At 39.0% G+C, this 12,861-nt stretch overlaps 1 protein-coding gene across 1 annotated transcript in view; it reads right to left on the bottom strand.

The window, feature by feature from the left end:
• LMNB1 (lamin B1) overlaps positions 1-12,861 on the bottom strand; it is a 52,217-nt gene that overhangs the window by 15,000 nt on the left and 24,356 nt on the right. The window contains exons 2-5 of the mRNA XM_028103587.2: positions 11,346-11,502; positions 10,592-10,717; positions 7,566-7,736; positions 6,027-6,152 (exon numbers count right to left, since the gene is read on the bottom strand). Of these exons, the coding sequence (XP_027959388.1) occupies positions 6,027-6,152; positions 7,566-7,736; positions 10,592-10,717; positions 11,346-11,502 (580 nt within the window). The remainder of the gene's footprint in view (positions 1-6,026; positions 6,153-7,565; positions 7,737-10,591; positions 10,718-11,345; positions 11,503-12,861) is intronic.

Here is a 12,861-nt window from a genome sequence, read left to right as displayed (position 1 = left end):
AATAGAACCTGAAGGAATCTCTATCTTTAGAATGCAAAAGAGACTTAGATTTTAAGAAATTAAAAACCAAAATTTCTCCAACACAAAATACAACTTCAGGAAAGTTTTGGCTTATAAAAAGACTTTAGAAAGAGATAAATTTATCAAATGCAAGTGTCATAAATGTACATATAATTTTTCTGTATTTGGCCAAATAAAACAAAATTTTAAAAGCTATAGTTTTAATAAAAGTCAAGTCTAGCCCCCTACAATCCATTTCACTCAAAAGTATAAATTAACTAAAAATGAAACACGCTGACTAAAGAAACCTAAGGGCAGGTGAAAGGGTGTTGTGGAGAACTGCTAGGACTCTTCGGAAACCACAGGAAGGGATGCCAGTAGCTCAGGGACAGTGTCCCTGTAGAACCGCTGTGCGCTCGTGCTCAGGCAGCACACAGAGACCATATACAACACAGTGTTCTCTATTTACAGTAAGATGTTACTGTAAACACAGAAACTTTGTATTTGGTACATAAAAAGTGAGAAATCACACAACCTGTGACCAGAAAGTTCATCTGAGAAACCTTGTGTCTCACTAGGTAATTACTCTTCCGTGTTTCTCCCAAGACTGAATTCATCTCAGTGGCCTCAGAAAATGACAAAGGTAATCAACTCAAAAAGACTGATGGATAGCTCAGGCCCTTAGAATCACAGGCAGCAGCATCAGAGCAGGAGAGAAAGGGCATGTACAATGCAAAAATTAAACCTGGAAGACTACATATCAAAAGGAGAATCTGCACTGTGCGGAAACACTGTACTCTAGTTAGTACATGTATTCCTCACAGGGGTATGGCTTAAAAATTTTGAAAGCACTTTACATCTATACCCGGGATGAACAAATAAGTAAACAGGACGGTAGAAAACAGGGTTTTCACTCTCAAAGAGAAAAGTGATAGATAAGCAAGCAAGAAAGCCAAAAATGAACCCTGTGGTATGGGGTTAGTCAGAAACATCTGTATGAACGTGGGTTTAGCTTAATATAAATACAAGTGGACAGAGATACAATTACAGAGAGTGTGTAAACATGGTTTGGCATATCCACATATATTACCTAGCTCCATCCACAAGAGGGCCTAGAAGCAATGACACCCCAGTACCAGTGAGGCACTCGGCGTCCAGATCTTAAATTCTATGTACCACTCTCCAGTAAAAAGAACCAGGGCTCTGTGGACAAATGGCTGATTCCAGGGCTGTGGCAAGGAAAACAGAGGATGAGCCTGGAGCATCTTATAGTACTATAAATAAAGAAGTGCTCAAAAAAGGGGGGACACAATAGGCATTCTGACAGAACCACCTAAGCCAATAAAGGAAGGTAGTATTGAATTATAACCCAAAGTGTAAAATAAATATCCATGAGTCCAACTAATATAAACAAATGGATGAATACAATATAAATAAGTAAGAAAGAAGAGACAAATCTTTCAGAGAATTCCACTTAATAAATGTAGACATTCCCTTCAGGATGTGGAGCTTACTTCCTGTCCTCAACCCTCAAGAGTGAGCTGGACACAGTGACCTGCTTTCCAAGAACGGAGTATGGAAAGAGAGAAAGGGTGATTTGACAATGGAAAAACCTGGCAAACACTACCTTCACCAGTGATGAAGGTATCACCAGTGATGCCCTGTGGGTGTCCTGTGATCCCTGATACAACGTGTCAAGAAGGGCACTTACTTAAAACCCAGAACCCCAGTCTCATGGGAAAAGCACCAGACAAACCCAGACTGAGGGACAATACACAGGTAAGTTGCCAGTTCTCAAGACTCCCAAGGTCATAAAAAAACAAGGAAAGCCTGAGAAACTGTCAGACCAGGGGCGACTAGAGAGACATGTGATACCCTATAAAGAAAAACAAGAGCAACTGAACATGTGGTAAAATCCCAATAGTCTAGGGTCTAGTTAATAGTAAGGTACCAAAAGTAGTGTCTTCATGTTGACAAATACACCATGAGAACGTAAGATGGTTAAAATGGGGGAAAACTTCGAGAGGGACAGGGGACCTGCCGTAGTGTCTTTCTAATGTTTCTGTAAATCTAGGATTATGTCAGAGTAAAAAGGTTATTTAAAAAATAATCACTCAGGGGCGCCTGGGTGGCTCAGTCGTTAGGCATCTGCCTTCGGCTCAGGTCATGGTCCCAGGGTCCTGGGATCGAGCCCCGCGTCGGGCTCCCTGCTCCGCGGGAAGCCTGCTTCTCCCTCCTCCCACTCCCCTGGCTTGTGTTCCCTCTCTCGCTGTGTCTCTGTCAAATAAATAAATAAATCTTAAAAAAAAAATAATAATCACTCAATTAAAAACAGAGTAGCATCTGACACTCTATATCGGAAGCAGGCATTCATCTTAAGAGTGATCCTAAACATAATTCCTGCCTCAAGAACTCGCCCTTAAACTGCATTTGCAAAAACCATGCTATAAACTAAGAAATCCATTTTTTTTCCCTCACAGGCTTCTAATAAAATTTAAGTTCAAATGCTTCTCCTTCAATCAACCTCTCCACTGTATTTCTGATGTGGGAGGTAGACAGAAGGAGCAACAAGGTGGAATCTAAAGGAGAGTTGATGAAAGGCATGAAGTACCCAAGATTCGGAGGTAACATCTGAGCCTAGATTTGTAAACCCCAAAACGTCTCTTTGCCTACCTCTGACGTTAAAGAGTTCTGAAAGTGGAGAAAAACAAAATTTAGGTATAAAAAAAGTTTTAAAGTTACTGTGACTCATTTAGAAATATCTGAACTGTATTTTCAGTACATTCAATACACCTGTTATGTAGCGAAAATACAAAGAACAGGACGTGAGAGACAGACCTAGACCCTTCTTCCTGAGTCTGCCAACAAGTACCTCTGAGACTCTGGGAAGACTGTAACTAACCTCACTAAGCCAGTGTCACACCTGAAAAATGAAGAGGTCTAACTAGTTATCTGTAAGATCCTACCTCTCACTCTGAAGTATCTTATAACTGACTTGATAGTCCTGGTTTTCTTATTTTATAGTAAGTAACATAATTGTACTAGTTTATTATGGTGTAGCTACAATAGAAGTTTCCAGTTTGGGTGTTAGAAAAACAAAACTCAGAGGTGCTTTCAAAGTGCCTGTGAAGAATCTTCTGCAAGCCAAACAGACTGTGACCAACCAATTAATTTGGCCAGACAGAAATAACAGAAATGCTATAAGCAATATATGAAATTCCTAACTCCAAAACATTATACTGCTACCATCTCTATATTATTAAAAAATGTTTTCTGGAGTCAGCATTTTAAAGACTACGCCAATTTTATTTTTTTAAATTTTTTATTTATTTATTTTTAAGATTTTTTTTTTATTTTTAAAGTAAACTCTATACCGAACATGGGGCTCGAACTTCCAACCCTGAGATCAAGAGTCACACACTCTACCGACTGAGCCAGCCAGGTGCCCCAAGGTTATGTCTATTTTAAATAAAGTTGAAGAAGTACTTCACTAATGTGAGTCACATAACCAAAAGGAAACTGTATGTCCTAAGAGGCAGCATGATGAAGCTGGTATGACCCAACACCAAATGCTATTAAGATACACAATGGGGTAATATCGAGAGGGGTGGCTTTTTTCTTTTTCATGATCTAAGAGGCTGAAGTTTATCAACTAATGAAGATACTCCTCAAGATATATTATTTATCATAAAATCTGGTATCAGTAATGAATAGAGGAAAGGACACCCCCCTCCCCCCAGCTCCCCAAAGATAGGGAAATTTAAAACTACTCTGGCTGAAGAAGGTGCTTCTCCTATTTCATAAGGTCTTAGCTCCTGGAAACCCCCAAGGCCCCACCTAACATTGCTTAAATACCACTAACCAGAAGTTAATCAGAAAAACTTGCAAGGATGGGAAGAGAAGCTACAAGCCAACAGGGAAACAGCCCTGAACCTGAGTCAGGGAACGTGGCTACCGAGTTTCCCAGCCTCTCACTATCTAACTGCAGGCAAGTCTCAGACCGCCCCCCGCCACCCCCCCACCCCAGTCTGTAAAACCTCTACACCTCGCATCATCAAGGGGAATATGCAGCAGCCAAAAAAAATAAAAAGAAAAAAAAAGGTAGGGACACGGGAAATTGAAGGAAAGGAGATAACTAGAGTATGATTTATTAAATGGAGAAGAACAGTAAATGTCAACTCAGAGTAAGAACACAGGTGCCTCTTTTTTAGAAAGGTGCAATAGAAAAAAGATGATCTTTGAAGAGAGTGAGGGGTAAAGGGAAAAACTGGCAGGTAAGAGAGAAACCCATCTATCAACCTGGAGCTTCTCGGCAAGTAATTATACTCACCTAGGTCTGTGCCTAAGTGAACTCCAAAGATCCTTCCCAGCTCTAGTGCTATATGAAAACTTCAAAATACTATCAGGACAAAATACATCTAAAATAATCTTTTAAATTATGTTACAAATAATAAAGTACACGTGATAGGCAATATAAAAGCTTCTATTTTAATTTTGTTTACATTACCCTATTTTTATGCACTTCAATGTCTGCCTTGTTTTCTAAATTCCTACACTGTCTTCAGTTTTATAATCAGAAAAACATTTTACCAAAAATAAAAAAAGAGCTTATTTTATTATGTTATGTTAATCACCATACATTACATCATTACTTTTTAACGTAGTGTTCCATGATTCATTGTTTGCAGATAACACCCAGTGCTCCATTCAAAAAGAAAAATGACCCAAATAAATAAAATCATGAATAAAGAGGAGAGATCACAACCAACACCAAAGAAATATGAACAATTATAAGAACATATTATGAGCAACGATATTCCAGCAAATAAAATAATCTGGAAGAAATGAATGCATTCCTAGAGATGTATAAACTACCAAAACTGAACCAGGAAGAAATAGAAAAGCTGAACAGACCCATAACCACTAAGGAAATTGAGGCAGTAATCAAAAATCTCCCAACAAAGAGCCCAGGGCCAGATGGCTTCCCAGGGGAATTCTACCAAACATTTAAAGAATTAATACCTATTCTTCTGAAACTGTTCCAAAAAATAGAAATGGAAGGAAAACTTCCAAACTCATTTTATGAAGCCAGAATTACCTTGATCCCCAAATCAGACAAAGACCCCAACGAAAAGGAGAATTACAGACCAACATCCCTGATGAAATGGATGCAAAAATTCTCAACAAAATACTAGCCAATAGAATCCAACAGTAAAATTTATTCTTACACAGAAAATTTAGAACAACAAAAATCTCCCTCAAGGGAAAAGGAAGCTGGAGATTCTTCCCAAGTAATTAAGGTGAGCAGTAGATTAGGAAAGCCTTCTGAGTACTTAGGTGGTGTCTGTGTACTTTGTGTCCACATCAACACTACCATTAGACTGAAACCGATTTTAAGCAGCGTCCACATCTGCCCAAGCTGCACCTAGACTGTGCCATCAAATACTCACAGGCACTCGGTCGGCACATCCAGCGATGCAATCATTTGTCACTCGGGTGTACCGATGACCGAAGTAGTTACTAAATTCTTAATATGCAATTAATGCTACCTTCCCATGACCCTGACTAGTAAGGAGTTCAAACACTAAGAGAATTTGTCTAGAATAGCAAAGCATTTACCACTCACAAAGAATTTTTGCATGTTTTTCTTATTATGGTTTCCCAATGTGATGAAAAAGGAGTACGTCAGGAACAGCGCCGTTTGCAGATGAGGCTGCAAGATGGGTCAGGAAATCTGGGTCCAGGGGTAAGCCCCAGAAATAAGCCAGCATGTTAACCTCCTGAGCTCTGGGTAATCTATTAATTTAGGAATAACAGTTGCGCTCAGAGAACATTTATGCAACGCAACCTGAAAACATTGGGAAAATACTGGGCAACCAGAGTGCAGGAAAATACTGTGCTCTCTGAAAAGTGACATCAGGCAGAGCAAAGCACACCAGGCAGAGCAAAGCAGGGAGACGACAGTGAGGAAGGTGGCCTTCACTTGCAACTTAGACTCTTTCTAGAGGAAGAGGCTTATTACTTACCTCCTTCTGTAGATTTGAAAGCTGAGATGAAAGGCTCTCAATTCTCATACGACTTTCCATCAGTTCTTCCCGGGCACTGTTGACAGTCGAAGTATTCATCTCTGATGACAGCCTGGCGTTCTCCAGCTAAAAGAAACAAACCAATAGTCAGTCTTATCTAGTGACTTCAAACAAATGAATAAGGAAGTGTGATTCATTTCAAGGCATTTCATCTCAAACCTAAGCCCTGCTGGTGACTGGATGATGAAACAGGAAAAGCATCATGAAGTTTGCTGACGTGGTACAGATTCTCTTTTAAAGTCTTTCTGACTTGAGGCTCAAATCCCAGTACATGAGCTTAACAATGGTACTACACCTGGGTCTTTCTCCAAAGTTTATGACTTAAATATTGCACCCATTATATCTCTAACGTGTCAGATAATTCTGCAACTAAGGAGAAGGGGTAGGAGCAACTTAACTGTGGGTGACGTCTGTAGGAAAATAAACATCACGTATCTCTAACCCACCAAATCTAATTACAGAAGATAAAGCCAAAAACAGAAAGTACTGTTAGATTTTAGATTATGTCCCACCAAATAGAAACACTTCTTTCCAGAGCAAAAAATAGCCCCTTAGATAGAAACATCCTAATTCTCCAAATGCCCCTAACATTCCATTCTGCATGTGTCCGAGGCACATTTGTTGGCTCTCTGTGGGGCCAGGCTATGTGACTGACCAATCCTCCCTTAGACTTTAGCTCCTTCACTGCCCAGCACAATGCCTAGCACTAAGTAAGTGTTAGATAATTCAGGGTAGGATTTCAAAGATCTCTCCCTTTCACTAGCCAATTAATTCATAAAATGTTAAGATTAAACACAACATCAACAGTCTGAGGCCATTCAATAGAAAGTATTTTCAACACCTCTATGACCTTAATTTTTCTAAGTCTTCCACTGATAAACTCTTTTTAATCAAATCATGTCACATTTAACACACTGGGATAAAATCGTTTACTAGGAAAGCCTGTACTCGTTGGTGTTAGATTTTTGCATGATCTGCATGTACACACGTGGGAAGTCCCTAGAATATATTTTAAATGAACAAAGTGGCAGAGGAAGAAATATCAGAGACTTCCCACTTGGCCTCTGTTCAAAAAAGCCTGAAGTGTGGTGCTCACAAGCTTTGTGCAATGACACCACGGGAGTCAGATGAGGCGCGGTCTGGCACCCACCACTAACTGGGTGTGCGGGACAGCACGACTACAACGTGCCATGGCAAGAGAAGTGTTTTCAGAGGCTTGGGTTTAACTACTGTGACATGGCACAGCGACCAATCGGACAAAAAGGGAAACCCTTACCTCTGATAAGAGTGAAATAACCCTACTTTCTTTGAATAATTTCTAGTAACATTTACTTTACAGAAAATTTTTTTAAAGTCCATTTTCTATTTTCAGAGACTCTAGGCGAACTCATTAAAGAAAACTGGAAGCAAGTGGACACCAAGTCACACTCTTGCGGGTGAGCGCGGGAAGGGTTCCTGGCGCTCAGGGAGACCACTCACTTTGGCATGGTAAGTCTGCTCTAGCTCCTCCTTGTACAGCTTCACTTGGGCATCGTGCTGTTCTCGCATCTCATGCAGGGCCTGAGCCAGCTTGTACTCATACTCAATCTGACGTCCAGAATCCACCTCTACCAAGCGGGTTTCATGCTTCCTTCTGGTCTCATTGATCTCCTGGGGGGAAAAATAACAGAAAACCAAGTTACCTACCGTGGCTGCCCTGATACAAGTCTGCATGACATCAGGGCCATTTGACGTGTTCTAACTCACCTCCCCGGGTCTGTCCTAGAGCAGGCATGTGAACAGACCAATTTTTGCCTTTGTTTTCAAATGAGAAGATTTTTGAGATGGAACCAATGACAGAAGCAGGGGTAGCACCTAAAGCCCTAAGATTTTTATGTTTCTTATCAGTCGCATAGCTACGTATTTCTCTCAAGACAAGAAATGGCCTGGAAGCCTTACAGAAGTACCCATGAAATCATGGATAACTATGTACACTGAACAGTCATCATTTTTCTAAACTGGTGTAATAATGATCCTAAGGATGTCTCTGGAAAAAATGCCCATGAAAAGTTAAACTTGCCACTCAGGACAACTAACTAGAAGATTTAAGCTTAATAAAACTATTTTCTTAAACATACTAAGATGCAATAGGCAGAGCAAGCTAATTTATGTGCAGTATTTTAACAGCTGGTGCTAAGGTATCAATATCAATTGATATGAAAACTTATTACCAATATTACTTTACTCTCTTAAGTACATATGACCATTCACTATTAAAGAACAGAAATAGTAGGCATAATCCTTCAATTTATGTTTTAAGAAACTACCCAAAACTAAAATGGCTAGGAACACAAGTCCAAGAGTAAAATTTCCATTCCAGATTCTAGCTCTGAAAATGCATGTCTTTAATGGGCAATAATTAAAGAGCCCACAAGAGGGGGATATAACCCACTGATGTTTGTTTCTGCATCTTCCTGCATATGGCTCCCTAGGCATTCCTTCATCTTTCTTTTAACTGCTCACTGCAGAGGAAAATGCACTTGACAGAATCCAAAAACCAGCGTTCAAATTCCAGTTCTGTTACTAACCTCCCAGGGCTTACAGATATTTAATGAAGCAAACGACATGTAAATCATGCAAATAAAAGGTTTATTTCAACAAATACTGAGCACCTACTAATGATTTTGCCCTTTGTCTACCTCCTTTCCTCCTCTTCCTGTTTTTCTTCTTCCTCTTTCTCACCCCCTTAACTGTTCATATTAAGGAATTGAAGTATATTTATTGACGAGAATCATATCCTCTATGTTAAAAAAAAAAAGGAATATTTTAAGTTCATTCTCAAAAAGGCAAACACCAAAATATTCAAAGATGCTACGCAACCTAAAAATACTCAATTACTTTTTGCTGGTGCCATTTTTATTACTTTATATAGAATCAGTGACTTGCAAACAAAAAAATACCCTACACTTGGTTTAAAGATATAGGAGTCCACACACAGCATAAAAACTAAGTAATGATATATATCACAGGCAATTTTATCAAAACAAAACAAAAATGTAAATCAACTTAATATAAAAATGTCTCCATTTATAAAGCAAAACTGTAGTTAACAATTATGTGATAGCATTCACTATACTTCAAGAACTTCTGCACAAAATATTTCACTTTGATCATCACTACTCCTCCAAGAGAAAAGAGCAGGTATTGGTTATTTCATTTTTAAATAAATGACTCGAGAGTTGTCCAAAGTCTGTTTGTCCAGTGAGTGCACTATGCCCCAATACCTACATGTTTTAATAGCATGTAGTTATAAAAAGTCAAATTTCTACTTTATTTTTTTCACCAATTAACAAAAAAAAATGTTAAGTTCTATAATAATTCCCCATTTTTTAAATCATTGTTAGTTGCTGTTTTCAAAATTATATTACTTCTAAAATCATTTAAGTATTTAACTGCAGGTTCCATACCCTGGGTTAATTCCAATCCTCTTCAATCTTGAGAAAATATACATTCCCCGTTTTTCAATTTTATTACTTGTTTTTTGGCAACAGCTGCTACCTGCCAAGGCTTGACCACAGAGGCTAAGGCGTGTGAATGATATTTTAAAATATACATATGTAACTAGAAATGCTGTGGGCAGCCTGCCTTCAAGGTGGCCCCCAATGATGGCTCCCTCCTGACAGCCACGCCCTCATAGAATCCCCTCCCACAGTGCATCACGGCTGGTCTGTGACAGCGAGTGCCAGTACATCCCTTCTGGGGTTAGAAAGTTAGAGAAGGGGGCCTGGGTGGCTCAGGTGGTCAAGCGACTGCCTTCGGCTCAGGTCATGATCCTGGAGTCCCGGGATTGAGTCCCGCATCGGGCTCCCTGCTCAGCGGGGGGTCTGCTTCTCCCTCTGACCCTCCCCCCTCTCATGCTCTCTTATCTCATTCTCTCTCAAATAAATAAATAAAATCTTAAAAAAAAAAAAAGGTTAGAGAAGGTAATGAAGCTTCTGTCTTGTGTTCTCTCTCTCTCATCACTCTTTCTTCAGGAAAGCCGTATCATGAGCAGCCCCATGGAGAAGCCTACGATGAATTGGTTCTTCATACCAACAATCTGTGAATGAGCTCAGAGGCAGTTCCTCCAGTCCAGGTTGAAAGCCTGACTGCAACCTCATGAGAGACCCTAAAACATATCCATGCAGTTAGGCAGCTCTCAGATTCCTGACCTTCAGAAATTGTGAGATAATAAAGATTTGTGGTTTTAAGTTGGTAAATTTTAGAGTAATTTATTAGGCAGCAATAGACAACTAATACAAATGCTCAAGCAGGTTGAGAGTAATTAAGTGCTATGACCAAGCCCTTAGGAATTAAAGTGAAATCATATCTGTTTATTATAAGAGCCTGAGTTCTTGTATACAACCTTTTAGCAGCAGTACCTTGAATAATTTACCTATAAAATTTCTTCCAGTTTTTACATACATAGTTATAACAAAGCATTTAAGATCCCTCCACTCCTTAAAAAAATAAAATTATATAGTTACCTCCTCATACATGTTTTTACGGAACTCCAGGTCCTCAGTAAGGCTCTGACAGCGATTCTCTAAATCCACTTTAAGTAAAGTTTCATCTGCTAACTGTTTTTTGGCAGCAGCTAAGGAGGCTTCCAACTAATACACGGAGAAAGAATTGATAAAAATCACATACCAGTTATTTAGTAATGAATTTAAGAGACACCTATGGAAAGAATCAAATCAAGAATTAAAATTTCGGTATCTTTTATCTTGTTTCTTTTATCAGTGTATGAGAGTCTCTTATTACAACCTTTATCACAGAACTGTGTGTCCAAATGCTGGTCCCACCAAGAGTGCCACACAAAAACATCTCTCAGATCTGGTAAATGGCAACAGGTAATGAAAAAAGACCCACCAAGGATTTTAGCTACCACTTTCATTTTTTCCTGTATGTAGAGCAATGGTATGACTTTTTCTTTTCCTTTCTTTTCTTACATTTTGGTACAGTAAAGAAATAGGTTTTGAGAGGAAGACAGAATGAGCATAAACACAAGAGAAAGGAAGAAGAGCAGCAGTAAGATCTGCATGACCCAGATAAAATGACTGAGAGGTGAAGATGCTTTGCATGTTACTGCCTCAAAACTACCCTTCAGGGAAGCTATAAAAAATTTAAAAATTTTTTTAAATAAAAAATTTTAAAATTAATTCAAAAATCAAATCAATCAACCCAGTTAGATGGGGCAATTAACCTCCCAACACGGCTCAATACCAGAGTTTGCCTTACCTGGGAAATCTGATCCTTCAGATCCTCCAAATCTCCCTCTAAACTTTTTTTGTCACCAAGTGCAGTGGCCAGAGCTGCATCTTTAGAATTCAGTGCGGCTTCATATTCTCGAAGCTTCATCTGGGCTCCATTAAGATCTGATTCTTTCTTAGCATAACTGTAAGACATTTGAAAAAGTGCAAGACATCAAATTATACCCCTGACTTGAAGCCTTCTCCCTCCCTGCCGAAGGAGAAACAAAAGAAGATGTAGTTTAAATAAAGGCTACCATAATCTAAAATTACAGGAGCAATTCGGGAGCATTAAATCTAGAGTTTTGGTGGATAACAACTTTATCCTTCAATGATTTCCCTTTTTTTTCCCCTAAAGATTTTATTTATTTATTTATGAGAGAGAGAGAGAGAGAGAGAGAGAGAGGCAGAGGGAGAAGCAGGCTCCCAAGGAGCAGGGAGCCCGATGCGGGACTCGATCCCAGGACTCTGGGATCATGACCTGAGCCGAAGGCAGACGCTTAACCATCTGAGCCACCCAGGGGCCCTTTCATGATTACTAATGAATCTAGATCAAAGATGTCTACTGGGCCAATGTTCCAAAATTCTGGTGGTCTCTGAGTAAGAACATATGCCCTTCTTGGTTCTATAAAGAGATACTCACTACATGTTTCAGTAAGAAATGTTTAGGAAGAAATGGAAATTTATTATTTTAAAATACAATGTTATAAACCAAGATGTACAGGAGACATAAATCAAGATACAAAATGAGATTAAATAAGTGAAAATGAAGTTATTTTAAAAAGCAATTTTATGACTTGATATATCATGTAGAAATTCTTGAATAATTTAGTATTCTTCTTTGTATAGAATGTAGACTTCTATCGTGTAGAATTACTTGTAGTTCATATACAGTATTATATTAGCAATCTGACATTTATATACATTTACAAGATGGTTATTACCATGATAAATGCAGTTAGCATTTGTCACCCTACAAAGGTATTACAGTATCATTGAGCATATTTCCTCTACTGTACTTTATATCCCGTGACTTATCTACAGCCGGAAGTTTGTACCTCTTAATCTCCTTCGCGTATTGTACCCAACCAGAACCCCTCTGGCAACCATATTTGTTCTCTGTATTTGAGTCTGTTTCTGTTTTATTTTATATAAGCTCCCTTAATATTACATAAGAACTCACTGATCCCAAGCTTGCAAAATACATTCTATTTCTTACATAAGAAGTTATTTTAAGATTTCTCTAACTTACAAATAAGGGCCTTCCTAATATCTTGAGGAAAAATCATTTGTTTATACTATTAACTACAAAAATGAGGTTTGAATTGAGGTTTCTTTGTCTTCTAAAATACCACTTTTGGGGGCCTCTGGGTGACTCAGTCAGTTAAGCATCCGATTCGGCTCAGGTCATGATCTCAGGGTTGGGAGATGGAGCCCTGTGCTGAGCTCTGCACTTAGCAGGGAGTCTGCTGGAAATTCTTTCTCTCGCCCTCTGCCCCTCCCCC

Source organism: Eumetopias jubatus, unplaced genomic scaffold, assembly GCF_037043125.1.
Source record: "Eumetopias jubatus isolate StellerSeaLion01/CBP00866 unplaced genomic scaffold, mEumJub1_p1.0 scaffold_5, whole genome shotgun sequence".
Lineage (NCBI taxonomy): Eukaryota > Metazoa > Chordata > Mammalia > Carnivora > Otariidae > Eumetopias > Eumetopias jubatus.
The sequence above is the reverse complement of the archived record's forward strand: the minus strand, read 5'-3'. Positions and strand labels throughout refer to the sequence as shown.